This window comes from Chiloscyllium plagiosum, unplaced genomic scaffold (genome assembly GCF_037043375.1).
Source record: "Chiloscyllium plagiosum isolate Xiang-an unplaced genomic scaffold, Cpla_swu_hap1 HiC_scaffold_44, whole genome shotgun sequence".
Classification (NCBI taxonomy): domain Eukaryota; kingdom Metazoa; phylum Chordata; class Chondrichthyes; order Orectolobiformes; family Hemiscylliidae; genus Chiloscyllium; species Chiloscyllium plagiosum.
The window spans coordinates 2,133,374-2,152,255 of record NW_028270182.1 but is presented as its reverse complement, the minus strand read 5'-3'; the positions used below and the strand labels follow the sequence as shown (position 1 = coordinate 2,152,255).

At 49.2% G+C, this 18,882-nt stretch overlaps 1 protein-coding gene across 1 annotated transcript; it reads right to left on the bottom strand.

Annotated features, from left to right (window-relative positions):
• Positions 1-284: 284 nt before the first annotated feature.
• Positions 285-18,875, bottom strand: LOC122543412 (cysteinyl leukotriene receptor 1-like). The gene is made up of 3 exons (XM_043682122.2): positions 18,757-18,875; positions 12,762-12,922; positions 285-5,791 (listed from the first exon to the last, which is right to left on the bottom strand). The coding sequence occupies exon 3, from the start codon at positions 5,745-5,747 to the stop codon at positions 4,722-4,724; it is 1,026 nt and encodes a 341-aa protein (XP_043538057.2). The 5' UTR covers positions 5,748-5,791; positions 12,762-12,922; positions 18,757-18,875; the 3' UTR covers positions 285-4,721.
• Positions 18,876-18,882: the final 7 nt, after the last annotated feature.

Here is an 18,882-nt window from a genome sequence, read left to right as displayed (position 1 = left end):
AGCTGTAGAGAGGGCTTTAAACATGGGTCAGGGGAGGTTTGGGACAGGGTGAAATGTAAAAGGGCATTTGGATAACCATCCCCAGGGTCCGAATTCACACCACACCCGGTTATAGTCCGGCACGTTCGTTTGAAATCACAAGCTTTTGCAGCACTGCTCCTTCGTCAGATATGGTGAAAGTTTGCAATTTCCAATCGACCTGGTGTGGTGTACATTCTGACTCTGTCCACCCCAGTCTGATACTGACTGCTCCATGTCCATGGCTCCCCAGAGTAGGAGAGAAGGTGACCATAGAGTATAAACAGGTTAAAAGGGTAAGATTAAGGGCTCTTTATTTGAATGAACAAAGTAGTTGAATTAACAGCACAGATGGAGGTTTAGCGGGTGTTTTTAAAGATTACAGAGACATAGTTACAAGGAGCCTGAAGCTGGGAAATAAATATCCTGGAGTCTGTGATTTTTCGGCAGGCCAGGCGTTTGGGAAGGGAAGGGTGGTGAGGTAGCTGTTGTTTGTACGGGATGGACTCAGTACAATCACAAGAAATGGCAACTGCAGAATCTATACAGGGGGACGGAAAGATTAAACAGGGAAAGGAGTCACAGGTGGGAATATGCTATAGACGTTCCACAGAATCCATACAGAGGATAAACCAGAATATCTGATTTGATTTGATTTATTATTCCACATGTGCCTACGTACAGTGAAAAAGTTTTGTTTTGTGGGCAGTACAGGCAGATTATACCATACACAGGGCATTAGAGGTGATCAAACAGAGCGAGGAATACAATGTTATAGCTGCAGAGAAGGTGCACAGTGAGTAGGTCAGCATTAATTCGGATTTGGAGAGGTCCATTCAGAAGTCCCGTTACAGCGGGGACGAAGCAGGTCTTGAACGTGGCGGTGGGTGCATTTGTGCCAGGTATCTTCTGCCCAGTGGAAAGCGTTGGGGGGTGGGGGTGGATTATGACCAGGGTGGGAGGGGTCTTTGATGATGTTCTGAGGCATCAGAAATTGTAGAGGGAGCCAATGGCTTACGCAATGGACCGAGCTGTCTCAACAACAGCACCACATTCATCATGTGCCAGTTAATCTTCATGTCGATTGGGATAGTCAGATTGGCAGAGGAAGCCACGAGGAAGGAATCATGGAGTGTATTCAGTTTTAGATCTACAGATCAGTTACAAGTGTGGGCGGAGAAATGGCAGGCAGAGTTTAATCCAGGTAACCATGAGGTGCTGCACTTTGGGAGATCAATGTGGGTGGCACGGTGGCACAGTGGTTAGCACTGCTGCCTCACAGCGCCAGAGACCCGGGTTCAATTCCCGCCTCAGGTGACTGACTGTGTGGAGTTTGCACGTTCTCCCCATGTCTGCGTGGGTTTCCTCCGGGTGCTCCGGTTTCCTCCCACAGTCCAAAGATGTGCAGCTTAGGTTAATTGGCCATGCTAAATTGTCCGTAGTGTTAGGTAAGGGGTAAATGTAGGGGAATGGGTCTGGGTGGGTGTGCTTCGGCGGGTCAGTGTGGACTTGTTGGGCCGAAGGGCCTGTTTCCACACTGTAAGTAATCTAATCTAATCTAAACTGATCAAATGTTAAGGAGAAGTATCCAGTTAATAGCAGGACCCTGATCAGCACTGATGTACAGAGGGATCTGGGGTTGGAGTCCATAGCTCCCTGAAATTGGCCCCACACGTAGATAGGGTGTTGAAGAAGGCGTATAGCGCTGTCTTTATTGGTTGAGGAATTGAGTACACAATGTCAGGATGTCATCTTGCACCTTTGGTTCAGCTACATTTAAGGAGTATTGCGTTCAATTCTGGTCGCCACATAGAGTCATAGAGACGTACAGCACGGAAACAGACCCTTCGGCCCAACCAGATATCCCAACCCAATCTAGTCCCACCTGCCAGCACCCGGCCCATATCCCTCCAAACCCTTCCTAATCATATACACATCCAAATGGGTCTTAAATGTTGCAGTTGTACCAGCCCCCACCACATCCTCTGGTATGAGATGCGTGGATGGGGTTAACGGTCAGACTCTTTCTCCCCACGTTGAAATGTATAATACTAGGGGCAATGCATTTAAACTGAGAGGGGGAACGTTCAAAGGAGGATATGAGGGAGACTGGGTCGTGCTGCTAGGAGTCGTGGTGGAGGCAGACATGACAGGGGCGTTTTCGGGGCTTTTAGATAAACACAGGAATATGCAAGGAATGCAGGGATATGGACCGAGGGCAGGCAGAAGGGATTAGTTTAATTTGGTGTCATGTCCAGCACAACATCGTTTCTGTGCTGTACTGTTCCATGTTCCATGTTCTAACCAGGGATCAGGTGTTTTGGATCTGGCAATATGTGATCAAGTAGGTTTAGTAATTAGATCTCAGAGTAAAAGATCTCCCAGGAAACAGTGATCATAACACAGGAGAATTTAGCACTCGGTTTGACAGGGAGGAACCGGAGTCCAAAACAGCTGTGACCAGCTTCAATAAACTGAAAGATCTGAGAGCAGGACTGGCTGGAGAGGACTGGGAAAGGAGTGTAACAGCAATGACTGAGGAACAATGGGGCTAACAGCTTCCTTACATCCCAGTCAGGAAGTAGGGTTCCAAAAAGAGACTAAGCCAACCAGAGTTTGGAGCTTCAAACTGAAAGAAATATATAAAACGTGAGAAAGATTAGTGAGAAGCCAGTGGTAAATGGGAACGTTCCAGATCCCAGCAAAAAGTGCCCAGACATAATGAGGGATAAAAGAAACTGCTGATAAACCTGCAAGCAATATCAAGCAAGACAGTAAGAGCTTCTTAAAATATATAAAGGGGAAGAGAGAAGCCAGAGTAAACAGGCGTCCCTCAGGGAATGAGGCTGGGGAATTAATAATGAGCAACCCGAAAATGGCTCAGGGGCTGAATTAATACTTTGCGTTGGTCTTCACAGCAGAAGACATAAACAGCTTTCCAAAATTACTCAACATTCCCGGGTACGAGGAGCAGAGGAAGTAATCGCAGTAACTACCACCGGTGAAACAGAGCCAGAGGAATGGTCTAGCCACAGACTGATCAGTCCCCTGGATCTGATGGGATCCATCCTGGGATAATCAAGGAAGTAGCTACAGAGGTAGAGGTGCACACTCATTGTAATCTCCCAGGAATCTTTAGAATCTGGAATGGTCCCTGAGGATTGTGAAAGTGCCAATGTAACACCCTTATTGAAGAAGGGAAGGAGATGACGAACAGGTCACTATAGCCTAATGAGCATAATGTGTTACTGGGAACACGGCTGAGTCTATGATAAAGGGTGGAACAGCTGAGCACTGAGAAATCCATCCGATCATCAAACAGAGACAGAATGGTCTCAGGAAGGGGAAGGTGTGTCTGACACTTTTCCAGGAATTCTTTGGGGAGGTAACAAGCAGGACAGAGAAAGGGGATGCTGAGGATGCAATGTATTTAGAATTTCTTGACATGACTCAAGTATCAGCTATTCAGCTAACGGCGTTGGAATTGGAACATTAACATGGAGAGGGGATTAGCTAACTCACAGGAGACATGGAGCTGGGATAAGGGAGATCTTTTCAGGCCGGTAACCAGGAACAAGTGGACTAACACAGGGACCAGTGCTGGGGCCACAACGATTTACAATAGAGATCAATGACCCAGAGGGGGAACCTGAACATACAGTTACCGAGTTTGTGAAAGACACAGAAATAGACCAAAAGGCAAGTTGTGAGAATGACACAGAGACTCTGCAGAGGGATCGAGACAGGTTCAGGGAAAGGGCAAAACCTCGGTAGATGGGATAGAGTGTGGGGAAACGTGAGGTTTTGGCAGGAAGGAGAGAGGAGTTGAAGATTATTTAAATGGAGAAAGCATGGATGGGGGGGAGGGGAGGGTGTAGGATTTGGAAGCCCTTGTCAATGAATCAAAAAAACAGAACAGAATTTTGTAAAATCTTTCTTATAAAAACAGAAACTATAATTCAATTATCTCTCAGTCCAGTGCAGAGTCTGACTTGATGGACACGTGTCAGAGAATATGAGCTGAACATGAACCTGATCATTTTTCGGCTTGGCTCAGCTATTGGGTATGGAACATTATTTTGAATAATTCATTCACAGGATTTGGGTATCCCTGGCTGGGCCCAGCATTTCCTGCCCGTTCCTAGTTGCCCCCCTTGAGAAGGTGGGGGGTGAGCTGCCTTCTTGACCCGCTGCAGTCCAAGTGCTGGAGGGTAGACCCACAATGTCCCTGAGGGAGGGAATCCCAGGATTCTGACCCAGCCACACTGAGGGAACGGCAATATATTCCCAAGTCGGGATGGTGAGGGGCTCGGAGGGGAACTTGCAGGGGGTGGGGTTCCCATGTATCTGCTGCCCCTTGTCCTTCTGGATGGAAGGGGCCGTGGGCTTGGAAGGTGCTGCCTGAGGATCTTTGGTGAGTTTCTGCAGTGTATCTTGTAGCTGGTACACACTGCTGCTACTGAGCGTCAGTGGGTAAGGGAGGGAGGGGATGTTTGTGGGTGTGGGGCCAATCAAGCGGGGGCTGCTTTGTCCCTGGGTGGTGTCGATCTTCTTGAGTGTTGTTGGAGCTGCCCCCATCCAGGGGCAAGTGGGGAGTATTCCCTCACCCTCCTGACCTGTGCCTTGTAGATGGTGGGACAGGCTCTGGGGGGAGTCAGGAGGGGAGTTACTTTCGATCTTAAAGTGTAAACAAAGAGATGTCATCACTTCTGCTCCTGGCGTGTGCCTGATAGTGGCTCCTGCTCATTGGAGCTTGGTGGGACCGTGGCTGGCGAGTGATCCACAAACACTACACTGCCGGACGACGCGGATCTCGACTTGAGGATGGTCGAGGTTTTAAGGGTGCTTTGAAAGTTCTCGCCGACAAAGTAGTAGAGGACGGGGTTGAGACAGCTGTTGGCAGCGGCCAGGCAGATAGTCACCACGACAGCTCTCTGCACAAACCAGACAGTGTCGTGGCACACTCCGTCCGACATGATGTGGAGGTGGATGGTCCGTATGACGTGGTACGGCAGGAAGCAGAACAGGAAGGAGGACATCACGATGATGATCATGTAGGTGGACTTCCTGCGGCTCCGCGCGTTCACCCGCATGGTGCCAGCTGAGCCCATCAGGCGCTGCAGAATGCGAGTGTAGCAAGCCAGGATGGTGAGGAAGGGCAGCAGGAAGCCCACCACAAACGCAAAGTAGTTCATCCGCTGGATCTGAGACCACGATACGTTGGATGGTTCGAAGCAGTGGCAGGTCCCGTTCACACACTTGGAGGAAACGAGGAGGAAGGGGACAGACACCAGGCCGATGAAGAGCCAGATCCCGAGGGTGACCCACAGGGATCTTCTCACCGTCACCACGCTTCGGGACCAAATCGGGTGCAGGATGGAGATGTAGCGGAAGATGCTGAGGGCGGTGAGGAAGAAGATACTGGAGTAGAGGTTCACATAGAAGGCATAGGTGGTGATCCTGCAGAGAAAGGCGCCAAGTCTCCACTCACGCTGGACGTAGTAGATGATTCGATACGGTAACGTTAGAGTGAAGAATAGATCTGAAACGGCCAGGTTGATCATGAAGACTGTGCTTGCTGTCTTACGCTGAGTCAACTTCACAAAGACATACAGAGCGACCGTGTTCCCGATGAAGCCGAGAATCAGAATGGTGCTGTAGGCTCGCACAAACACAGGGAATTTAAACTCCTCATTGCTGCAGTTTGGAGTCTTGCTGGTCCAGACCATTCTGGGCGCCTGGCTCCCTGTCTCAGGCAAGGTGGCACGGTTGGCTGGAACAGAGAAACACATCGTGCAATCACTTAAAGACCTGAGCTGTTCAGAGACTGTCAGCTGGAGGCTGGAAAGCCTCAGGATTCACAAGGACGGCTGCCAGCCTTGGAGGGAAGGGGCTTGGTGGCTTTTGTGCAGCTGTGCCCCCCACTGACATGCAGATAAACTGGGCACCGAGGAGCTGTTTATGATTAGTGTGTGTGAGTGGCCAATTACTAACAACAAAGGCTCTGCATGTGGAGACATGTCATTGAAGGAAACGGTCAGGCAAATGAATTGGCAAAAGATACAGATAAAGTTAATGGGTAAAGCATTTCTCCGAGTTACAATGCTGTAAAGATGACATCGGTGGATCCTCAGGACCACAGACTCAACAACCCAATTCCCTTCAAGGACGGGGCAAGTACAGACCAACGAGTCCAACACTGAGTGGGAGGGAAACTATTGGAAAAAATTCCAAGAGACAGAATTAATTGTTGCAAGGATTAATCAGGAATAACCACTGTGGCTCCCTCGGGGGGAGATTGCGACAAACATATTGGATTGAGTTTTTTGAGGAGGTGACGGGGTGAGTAGGTGAGGGGAGTGCAGCGGATGTAGTTTACGTGGACTTCGGGAAGACTCTCAATACGGCAGACTGGTTCAGAAGCTGCAAGCCCATGGGATGCAGCTCCCACTGGATCAGAAGCAGAGGTTTAAAAGTTGGCTGTGTGACTGGAAAGCTGTCTCCAGGAGGGTTCCACACGCCTCAGGGCTAGCTCCTGCGCTGTTTGTGGGGCACATTAATGATCGAGACAATCATGTGAGAGCTATGGTCATTACCGTAACAGGAAAACTATTGGATGTGGTAAATAGTGAGGAGGAAAGCCTTAGTTAGACATAGACAGTCTGGTCAGATAGGCGGAACAGGGGAAGTGGAGTTAAATCCTGAAAAGTGTGGAGCGATGTATTTTGGGAGGATGAACAAGACAAGGGAATACACACTGAATGTGAGGAGCCTCAGATATACAGAGGATCAGTGGGATCTTGCTGTGCACATCCATAGATCCTCGTAGGCAGCAGCACAGGGGGCTAAGGTGGTTCAGGAAGGCACAGCGGACACTTGTCTTTATTAATCAAGACAGGGGGGTTATGATGGAGCTGAATATAACGTTAGTTAGGCCCCAGCTGGAGTACCGTGTGCAGTTCTGGTCCCCACACTGTAGGAAGGGTGGGATTGCACTGGAGAGGGTGCAGAGGAGATTCACCTGGATATTCCCAGGGCTGGAGCCAATAGGCCGGAGCCAATCAGGGATGAAGGGAGGGCGGAGCCAATCAGGGATGAAGGGAGGGCGGAGCCAATCAGGGGTGAAGGGAGGCCGGAGCCAATCAGGGATGAAGGGAGGCTGGAGCCAACCAGGGATGAAGGGAGGCTGGGACCAATCAGGGATGAAGGGAGGCTGGGGAAGATGGGGCAGGGACAACTGAGGGGGGAATCTGACTGAGGTGTACAAAGGGGCACCGACAGGATGGACTGGGAGAGAAACCCTTTACTTTTGTAGAGGGGTCAGTAGCTGGGCAGGAGCAGGAGGGGATCTGAGGGAAGAATGTTTCACCCAGAGTTATACAGTTTAGAAACAGGCCCTTCGGCCCACTATGTCTATGCTGACCAAACGTCAAACTACACTCATTCCATTTCCTTGTTTCTACATGGGAACATGGGAATGAAGAGGGGGAGTGGGTAATTCAGCCCTGTGAGCCCATTCTGCCATTTAACATGACCATGGCTGAACTCATCCTGGTCTCAGACTCTACTCTGCCCGTATCGTTTCTTTCTTGAGTCTGTCGATTGGTCCTGCCTCCCCTGGTCTCTGGGGCAGTGAGTTGCACAGATTCACAATCCTCTGAGAGAAACACTTTCTCTCCCTCTCAGGATTTAACCTACCTGCACCTGACTCCGTATCTATGGCCTACGGTTCAGGTCTGTCTCTCAGGAAGGCTGAGTGATTCTGGAACCATATACAGCACTGAACTGACATTCTCAACTGGCTCTTTATACCCCTTCCTTTTTGCCAAAAGGTGGCAAATTTCTCCCCCCCCCCCCCCCCCCGACTCTCCCCTTCCCTTTAATCCTACCAAAGGATGAGGTTAATTATTTTTCGATCATTAATAAATGATTCGGTTAGGGCAAAGGTGGCGGAAATCTGGAACTCTCAGCCTGAAAGGGAGGCAGAAACTCTCAAGACCTTTAAGAAGTGCTTAGAGGAGAACTTGATTTGCCGCAGCAATGAGTGAAGATTCTCATGATGTAGTGACAAGTGTTTCCAGCTGGAGCCTAGGAGGCCCACGTTCAAGTCTGGAGGTGTGTCATAACATCTCTGAACAGGTTGGTTAGAAAGTATCGACAAAGCTCAAGGCCACGTACCGGACAGTGGGCTTGGAATAGAGAGATAGATGTCTGATGACAGGATGAAGGGACTGTGCTGTGCCTGTAGGTTGGACTGGAAAAGTGAACACAGCTTTTTTTTTGGTTTACATGAGTTGGATTGCCAATTGAGATACAGTCAGATACAGAAGAATTCTAACTTCAGGTCGAAAGGTTTTCCGGGAGATCATTCACAGGTTTGGAAAGGAACCCAACTGGAGCAAAATATGGAGGGATACCGTCGGACTGTCCAAACCACGATGAAGGTAAACTGTCAGAAACAGACCCAGGATTATAGAGTCATAGAGACGTACAGCATGGAAACAGACCCTTCGGTCCAACCCGTCCATGCCGACCAGATATCCCAACCCAATCTGGTCCCACCTGCCAGCACCCGGCCCATATCCCTCCAAACCCTTCCTATTCATATACCCATCCAAATGCCTCTTAAATGTTACAATTGTACCAGCCTCCACCACTGTTCCTCCTTAGGTCTCTTTTATATCTTTCCCCTCTCACCCTAAACCTATGCCCTTTAGTTCTGGACTCCCCACCCTGGGGAAAAGACCTTGTCTATTCACCCTCCCCATGTCCCTCATGATGTTATGAACCTGTATAAGGTCACCCTTCAGCCTCCGACGCTCCAGGGAAAGCAGCCCCAGCCTGTTCAGAGTTGGGATCAAGGTGTCTAATGGGGTTCTGTGCCTGACAGAGCTGCAGCTGAGAACTGTAAGAGCCCACTACACTCATCAGATAGTTCCCTTGTAACCAAACTAAATCACAAACGTCCATCTGAGGGGGTGTGAGCTTAGTCTCTGCCAAGACTCCATAATGTCTGGAGTGATTGGTTTGGAGGACAATCTGAGGTGGGTGTCTTAAGTCTTAAAATTCAAACGCACTCAGCCCCAACCACTTCCACTCATACAGTGCACCGGGTTTGGTGGTTAAAAACTTACTGCTGCTGTCTGGAACAGGCAGGGGAGTTTCTGATCAACAATTCACTATGTTTTTGCCCCTTTGTCTTTTACAGTTAACTTGCTGCCGATTGCAGTCCTTGCAAGAGGAAAGTGTGGTGTTTCCCCTTGCACTACTCACTACCTGCTGCTTACGGCAGTTGCTGATCTGCTGGTCACTTTCACTGAGGTTATATTCTGGAAATTTCCCTATTATTGTTCCCCTTGGCCTTTCCAGGACATCACTCCTGTGTGTAGTGTGACTGGGCCCCTGTCTCGTGCAGCCAGGGACTGCTCTGTCTGGTTCACCATCACTTTCTCCTTTGACCAATTTATGACCATTTATTGTCAGAAGCTAAGAACAAAATATTGCACTGAGAATGGCTCTAGAAACAACATGTATCCTGCTCTTTCTGAAAAGCAACTCCTTCTATTTTCAATATGAACCTCACAGTACAATTGACAATGTGCCATTCTACAATGAAATAAAGTCAAGCTCCTTTACTGACACTTGGTGGGTGGTATTAGATTGGCTTTATACAGCTTTAACCCCTTTACTGCCACTCACTTTAACTCTGTTGCTCAATGCTCTAACGGTCAGACACATTTTAGTGACCAGTCGAGTCCGGAAGAGGCTGAGGAGTGAGAGCGAAGGAGGGAATCTGCAGAGACCCAGAGATGGAGAGCAGAGGAAGGCTGTGATTTTGCTCGTCACCATCTCTGGGAGCTCCATCCTCCTGTGGTTAGTCTGATGTAGATTTCTTACATTAGGTCACTTAAGGGATCAATCCTGAGGATTACTCACTTTTTCGAGATAAGTTCAGCAGGGATGGTTATATGCTGCAGATCCTAACTTGTTGCACAAGCACATTTATTTACACAGCAACATGGTGCTGATCCAGAGTGAAGATAAGTAATGCAGTAAAATCTCTGCTTTCACAAATTGCTTACTATATAAATACAGAAATAAAACCCCTCAGTGATGCCCAGAGGGGGGGGTCCAATTGCTTCCAGACCATGAAATGATTGTTTTTCTTAATTCATTTGTAGCGTGGGCATCGCTGACTGGGCCCAGTATTTCTTGCCCCGTCCTTAGTTGCCCCCCTTGAGAAGGTGGGGGGGGTGAGCTGCCTTCTTGACCCGCTGCAGTCCATGTGCTGGAGGGTAGACCCACAATGTCCCTGAGGGAGGGAATCCCAGGATTCTGACCCAGCCACACTGAGGGAACGGGGATATATTCCCAAGTCGGGATGGTGAGGGGCTCGGAGGGGAACGTGCAGGGGGTGGGGTTCCCATGTATCTGCTGCCCCTTGTCCTTCTGGATGGAAGTGGCCGTGGGTTTGGAAGGTGCTGCCTGAGGATCTTTGGTGATCCTCACGGACAAAGCATTTTTTTTAAAACGACTGCTGTACCAGAGAATCCTCAAATGAATCCACTTGGTTTAGTCCATTGGAAATGGTCTAAGGTCATGTGAGAAGAGAGTTCCATTAAAACTAATTGGGGAGAAGGTCTGGGACCAGAAGGGCAACATTCCAATGTTAGATTCCATCTCCATGTGTACAGTTAACAGGAAGGGCCTGGGGAGTGTTGCTGAACAAAGAGACCTTGGGGTGCAGGTTCATAGCTCCTTGACAGTGGAGTCGCAGGTAGATACGATAGTGAAGGTGGTGTTTGGTATGCTTTCCTTTATTGGTCAGAGTATTGAGCACAGGAGTTGGGAGGTCATGTTGCGGCTGTACAGGACATTGGTTAGGCCACTGTTGGAATATTGCGTGCAATTCTGGTCTCCTTCCTATCGGAAAGATGTTGTGAAACTTGAAAGGGTTCAGAAAAGATTTACAAGGATGTTGCCAGGGTTGGAGGGTTTGAGCTTCAGGGAGAGGCTGAACAGGCTGGGGCTGTTTTCCCTGGAGCGTCGGAGGCTGAGGGGTGACCTTATAGAGGTTTATAAAATCATGAGGGGCACGGATAGAGTGAATAGACAAGGTTTTTTCCCTGGGGTGGGGAGCCCAGAACTAGAGGGGCATAGGTTTAGGGTGAGAGGGGAAAGATATAAAAGAGACCTAAGGGGCAACGTTTTCACCCAGAGGGTGGTACGTGTATGGAATGAGCTGCCAGAGGATGTGGTGGAGGCTGGTACAATTACAGCATTTAAAATGTATATGAATAGGAAGAGTTCAGAGGGATATGGGCCAAGTGCTGGCAAATAGGACTAGATTGATTTCGGATATCTGGTCGGCATGGACGGGTTGGGCCGAAGGGTTTGTTTCTGTGCTGTACATCACCATGACACTAGTGAGACTCTGTCTGGAGTACTGTGAAGAGTATTGGCTGCTCTATTTGAGGGAGGATGTCTATACATCGATAACAGTACACAGGGAGGATAGCTTGACCAATAAACACAGACACTCAGCAGGTCTGACAGAATCTGTAATGGCACAAACAGACAGCGCATTTCAAATCGACTACAACTCATCTCTGAAGCCAGACAGGACACACAAAGGACTTGGAAATGTGAACGCTGTTTCTATCTTTACAGAGAGTGCTGCACCTCCTGAGTATCTCCTGCACTTTATGTTTCTATTTCAGATTTCCCAAATACACAAGTACATTGTTTCCGTTCCCCGAGGCAGACAGCTCGAGTTGATGGGTTGGGAATGAGGAGAGGATGGATTGTATTTCCTGCAGTTTGGAAGAGGCATAAACGACTTAAACAAACCATGTAACACCCTGAGGGTGGGGGGGGGGGGGGAATGGGTAAAGAGGATCACTCATCCTGTGGGAAAATCAAGACACCCCCATCTCTGTAACCCCCTACACCCCCTCCCTATCTCTGTAACCCCCTCCAGCCCCTACATCCCTCCCTATCTCTGTAACCCCCTCCAGCCCCTACATCCCTCCCTATCTCTGTCACCCCCTCCAGCCCCTACATCCCTCCCTATCTCTGTAACCCCCTCCAGCCCCTACATCCCTCCCTATCTCTGTAAACCCCTCCAGCCCCTACATACCTCCCTATCTCTGTAACCACCTCCAGCCCCTACACCCCCTCCCTATCTCTGTAACCCCCTCCAGCCCCTACATCCCTCCCTATCTCTGTAACCCCCTCCAGCCCCTACATCCCTCCCTATCTCTGTAAACCCCTCCAGCCCCTACATCCCTCCCTATCTCTGTAACCACCTCCAGCCCCTACATCCCCTCCCTATCTCTGTAACTCCCTCCAGCCCCTCCCTATCTCTGTAACCCCCTCCAGCCCCTACACCCCCTCCCTATCTCTGTAACTCCCTCCAGCCCCTACACGCCCTCCCTAACTCTGTAACCCCCTCCAGCGCCTACACCCCCTCTCTATCTCTGTAACCCCCTCCAGCCCCTACACTCCCTCCCTATCTCTGGAACCCCCTCCAGCCCCTACACTCCCTCCCTATCACTGTAACCCCCTCCATCCCCTACACCCCCTCCCTATCTCTGTAACCCCCTCCCTATCTCTGTAACCCCCTCCAGACCTGGGTGTGGACCCACTCTGGGGCATGGTGTGACAGTGAGGGGTGCACAAACCTGCTCTATCATTTCCTGCCTTCACCAAGAGAGTGAGATTGATAGAAACGTGCCCCTTACCTGAGACAGTTGCTGTGCGACCCAGCAGTTTGACACACTCCAGCCTGAAGCGTCTCTGCTCTGGAACATTCAGCAGCGAGACAGGACCCAGGGTGATTCTCAAGCCTGCTTGCAATTGTTGTTCGGAGGGTGTCTTGCAGCTGCTGGTGAGGAGGAAATGACTGTGCGAGAAAGAGAAAGAGGGAGACCGAATCTGGTTATGCCATCTGATAATATCAATGGTGGAGATGTCAAAACAAGAGTGGGGTGGGGGGAAGGGGAAGGGGAAGGTCAAAATGATTTTAAAGTAACAGTCTGCCGCTTTGAGAGGATTACTGACCAGACTTCGCCAGGACAAGCACAGAGAACGTTGGAGAATCTCAGGTGGTGTGTCAGGAGACAGTTAACAACTCAGGTCTCAGGTCAGGCATGAATCTTCCTCAGAGGTGTCTGGGTGCCAGAAATGGACTGGACATTCCGGTATCTCCCAGAGGGTCCAACACTCCAGGATCTCCCAGTGGGTCCAACATTCCGGGATCTCCCAGTGGGTCCAACACTCCAGGATCTCCCAATGGGTCCAACATTCCGGGATCTCCCAGTGGGTCCAACATTCCGGGATCTCCCAATGGGTCCAACATTCCGGGATCTCCCAGTGGGTCCAACATTCCGGGATCTCCCAATGGGTCCAACATTCCGGGATCTCCCAGCGGATCCAACATTCCGGGATCTCTCACTCGTTGGATTGATGTTTAGATTCTCTCTCTTTGGAGATGGTCATGGCCTGGGGTTTGTGTGGCGTGAATGTTACTTGCCACTTGTCAGCCCAAGCCTGGATATTGTCCAGATCTTGCTGCATTTAAACTGCTTCAGTCTCTGAGGGAGCGGGGTGAATGGTGCTGAACACTGTGCAATCATCGGTGAGTATCCCCACTTCGGACCTTCTGATAGAGGGAAGGTCATTGATGAAGCAGCTGAAGATGGTTGGGCCGAGGACACTCCCCTGAGGGACTCCTGCAGAGATGGCCTGGAGCTGAGGTGACTGACCCTCCAACCACCACCACCATCTTCCCAAGTGCCAGGTATGACTCCAACCAGTGGAGAGTTTGCCCCCTGGATTCCCATTTTGCCAGGACTCTGTAAGCCACACTCGGTCGAATAAGGTTTTGACGTCAAGGGCGGTCAGTATCAACGAGGTTCTGAAGTTCAACACCTTTGGCCATGTTTCAGACGAAGGCTGTCATGAGGTGATTTATTTGATTTGATTTATTATTGTCACGTGTACTGAGATAAAGTGAAAAGTTGTGTTTCGTGTGTAGTACAGGCAGATCAGACCATTCAAAGTGGGAAGAGAACAGAGCAAGGAATACAACATGACTGCTGCAGAGAAGGTGCACAGAGAGAGAGAGAGCAAGGTCAACATTAAGTTTACAATTCGAAAGGTCCATCCCGAAGTCTAGTAACAGCGGGGAGGAGGCTGTTCTTGAAACTGTTGGTGTGTGTGTGTTTAAGCTTCTGTATCGTCTGCCTGATGGAAGCGATTATAATCGGGCTGGGAAGGGTCTCTGGTAAGGTTGGCTGCCTTTCCACAGCGTCAGGAACTGGAGGTGGAGTCGATGAATGGACTGGGCTGTGTTCACAACTCTCTGGTTTCATACGGTCCTCGGCAGAGCAGTCGCCATACCAAGGTGTGCGCCATCCGATCAGAATGCTTTCAATCTGCTTTCAAAGGCGATAAAGATCTGCTCAGCAGTTTCCTTACGTTCTGGGACCTTTGCTTATCTGTCTCATGCCCTGATGTGTTTGCAACAATATAGCTTTCTTCACTGGGCCATAATCCCAAGATATTCCCTCTGACAGTGCAATCTAACTTTCCTGTTGTTTACCTGTCAACTTACTCTGTAAAAGTAATATCCAATCCTCTTCAGAACACAGAGCAGTAACTGCACAGCCCAGGCCCTTCAGCCCACTATGTCGTGACGAGTATTTCCCTTAATCTAAGACCACCCTTAGCTACACTCCTCTGAATTTACTGACCATCCTCACCTACACTCCCCTGAATTTACTGACCACCCTCACCTACACACCCCTGAATTTACTGACCATCCTCACCTACACACCCCTCAATTTACTGACCACCCTCACCTACACACCCCTCAATTTATTGACCACCCTCACCTACACACCCCTCAATTTACTGACCACCCTCACCTACACACCCCTCAATTTACTGACCACCCTCACCTACACACCCCTCAATTTATTGACCACCCTCACCTACACACCCCTCAATTTACTGACCACCCTCACCTACACACCCCTCAATTTACTGACCACCCTCACCTACACACTCCTCAATTTACTGACCACCCTCACCTACACACCCCTGAATTTACTGACCACCCTCACCTACACACCCCTGAATTTACTGACCATCCTCACCTACACACCCCTCAATTTACTGACCACCCTCACCTACACACCCCTCAATTTACTGACCACCCTCACCTACACACCCCTCAATTTACTGACCACCCTCACCTACACACCCCTCAATTTACTGACCACCCTCACCTACACACCCCTCAATTTACTGACCACCCTCACCTACACACCCCTCAATTTACTGACCACCCTCACCTACACACCCCTCAATTTACTGACCACCCTCACCTACACACCCCTCAATTTACTGACCACCCTCACCTACACACCCCTCAATTTACTGACCACCCTCACCTACACACCCCTCAATTTACTGACCACCCTCACCTACACACCCCTCAATTTACTGACCACCCTCACCTACACACCCCTCAATTAACTGATCACCCTCACCTACACACCCCTCAATTTACTGACCACCCTCACCTACACACCCCTCAATTTACTGATCACCCTTACCTACACACCCCTCAATTTACTGACCACCCTCACCCACACACCCCTCAATTTACTGACCACCCTCACCTACATTCCCCTCAATTTACTGACCACCCTCACCTACACACCCCTCAATTTACTGACCACCCTCACCTACACACTCCTCAATTTACTGGCCACCCTCACCTACACACCCCTCAATTTACTGTCCACCCTCACCTTCACACTCCTCAATTTACTGACCACCCTCACCTACACACCCCTCAATTAACTGACTGCCCTCACCTACACACCCCTCAATTTACTGACCACCCTCACCTACACACCCCTCAATTTACTGACCACCCTCACCTACACACCCCTCAATTTACTGACCACCCTCACCTACACACCCCTCAATTTACTGACCACCCTCACCTACACACCCCTCAATTTACTGACCACCCTCACCTACACACCCCTCAATTTACTGACCACCCTCACCTACACACCCCTCAATTTACTGACCACCCTCACCTACACACCCCTCAATTTACTGACCACCCTCACCTACACACCCCTCAATTTACTGACCACCCTCACCTACACACCCCTCAATTTACTGACCACCCTCACCTACACACCCCTCAATTAACTGATCACCCTCACCTACACACCCCTCAATTTACTGACCACCCTCACCTACACACCCCTCAATTTACTGATCACCCTTACCTACACACCCCTCAATTTACTGACCACCCTCACCCACACACCCCTCAATTTACTGACCACCCTCACCTACATTCCCCTCAATTTACTGACCACCCTCACCTACACACCCCTCAATTTACTGACCACCCTCACCTACACACTCCTCAATTTACTGGCCACCCTCACCGACACACTCCTCAATTTACTGACCACCCTCACCTACACACCCCTCAATTTACTGTCCACCCTCACCTTCACACTCCTCAATTTACTGACCACCCTCACCTACACACCCCTCAATTAACTGACTGCCCTCACCTACACACCCCTCAATTTACTGGCCACCCTCACCTACACACCCCTCAATTTACTGGCCACCCTCACCTACACACTCCTCAATTTACTGTCCACCCTCACCTACACACCCCTCAATTTACTGACCACCCTCACCTACACACCCCTCAATTTACTGACCACCCTCACCTACACACCCCTCAATTTACTGACCACCCTCACCTACACACCCCTCAATTTGCTGTCCACCCTCACCTACACACCCCTCAATTTACTGACCACCCTCACCTACACACCCCTCAATTTATTGCCGTCCAGGTGCTTATCCAGCAGTCGCTGAAATGTTCCCAATGTCTCTGACTCTACTCCCACCGCTGGCAGTGCATCCCACACACCCCCCACTCTCTGAGTAAAGAACCTCCCTCTGACATCTCCCCTAAACCGTCCTCCAATCACCTTAAAATGATGCCCCCTTGTGACAGCCATTTCTGCCCTGGGGAAAACTCTCTGGCTATCTCCTCTATCGATGCCTCTCATCACCTTGTACCCCTTTGTCAGGCACCTCTCTTTCTCCTTCTCTCCAGTGTGAAAAACCCAAGCTCCCTCAATGACTCTTCATAAGTGAAGCCCTCCAATCCAGGCCGCATCCTGGTAAATCTCCTCTGCACCCTCTCTAATCTTCCTATAATGAGGTAACCAGATGTGGATACAATATTCCAAGTGTGGTCTAACCAGGGTTTTACAGAGCTGCAGCAAAACCTTGCGGCTCTTAAACTCAATCCCCCCGTTAATGGAAGCCACAACACTTGGGTGGTAGGTTTGAGGGATCTATGTATATGGAGCCCAAGATCCCACTGTTCCTCCACATTGCCAAGAATCCTGTCTTTAACCCTGTAATCAGCATTCAAATTTGACCTTCCAAAATGAATCACTTCAGATTTATCCAGGTTGAACTCCATCTGCCACTTCTCAGCCCAGCTCTGCATCCTGTCAATGTCATGTTGTAGCCTGCAACAGCCCTCGATACTATCTCCAACACCCACTGACCTTTGTGTCATCGGCAAACTTACTAACCCACCCTCCCACTTCTTCATCCAAGTCATTTATAAAAACTACAAAGAGCAGAGGCCCAAGAACAGATACCTGCGGGACACCACTGGTCACCGAGCTCCAGGCGGAATATCTTCCATCCACTACCACTCGCTGTCTTCTTTCGGCCAGACAATTCTGTATCCAGACAGCCACATTCCCCTGTATCCCTTACCTCCCAACTTTCTCAATAAGCCTACCGTGGGAACCTTATCAAATGCCTCACTGAAATCCATATACACCACATCCACAACTCGACCTTTGTCAGCTTGTCTTATCACATCCTCAAATAACTCAATAAGGCTTGTGAGGCAAGACCTGCCCCTCACAAAGCCAGGCTGACTATCTTTAATTAAACTGTTTTTCCAAATAATCATAAATCCAATCTCTCAGAATCCTTTCCTGTACCTTGCTTACCACAGACATAAGAGCGACTGGTCTGTAATTCCCAGGGATATCTCTATTACGTATCTTTTGCACCCATTAATTTGCTTAGCCATTTTCACAACAATAACTCCACATAATTTTCTTCAAGTTCTGGCAGGGTCTGTGCAAATCTGAAGGTTTCATTCTGGGACTTGCAATTCTGAATGAGATTCTCCCCACCTGAACCAGCATCAGTATCGGACAGCACCACTTTCAGATCATGGTCATATTCGTTCTTCCCATTCCCTTTACATTTCTAATTCGGATAGATTACACTATTCACAAAAATCCTAATGCCCTCTCGCGCACACTCTCAAACACGCACGCACACACTCGCTCTCCCTCTCATACGCGCGTGCACACATTCTCTCTCATGCACACGCACGTTCTTTCTCACGTACACACAAACATTATGGGATGTTACTAAATTGGAACTGTTAATCACTAATCATTCCTGTCTCTACATTCTGTTAAGGTTTCCAATACAATTATGTTATTTGAACTTTCGCTTTCTTTTGCTGTATTTTAATTACTGTTTTGCTTATTTTTGAGTAGTTTGACCAATCGAATTGCATCTGGAACACGGCACCTCACATTTACCTTTAAACTAAGAAAATGTTAATGTCGAGGCTACCTTCAGAATATATTATGAGGGGGTCTGGTCTGGTCAGGTCCATAACATCAGAAAGGTGCAGAAACCACAGCAAGATGTTTTCACATCCAGTAAGATAGCAAGACCCTGCTACATAAAGGAAACATT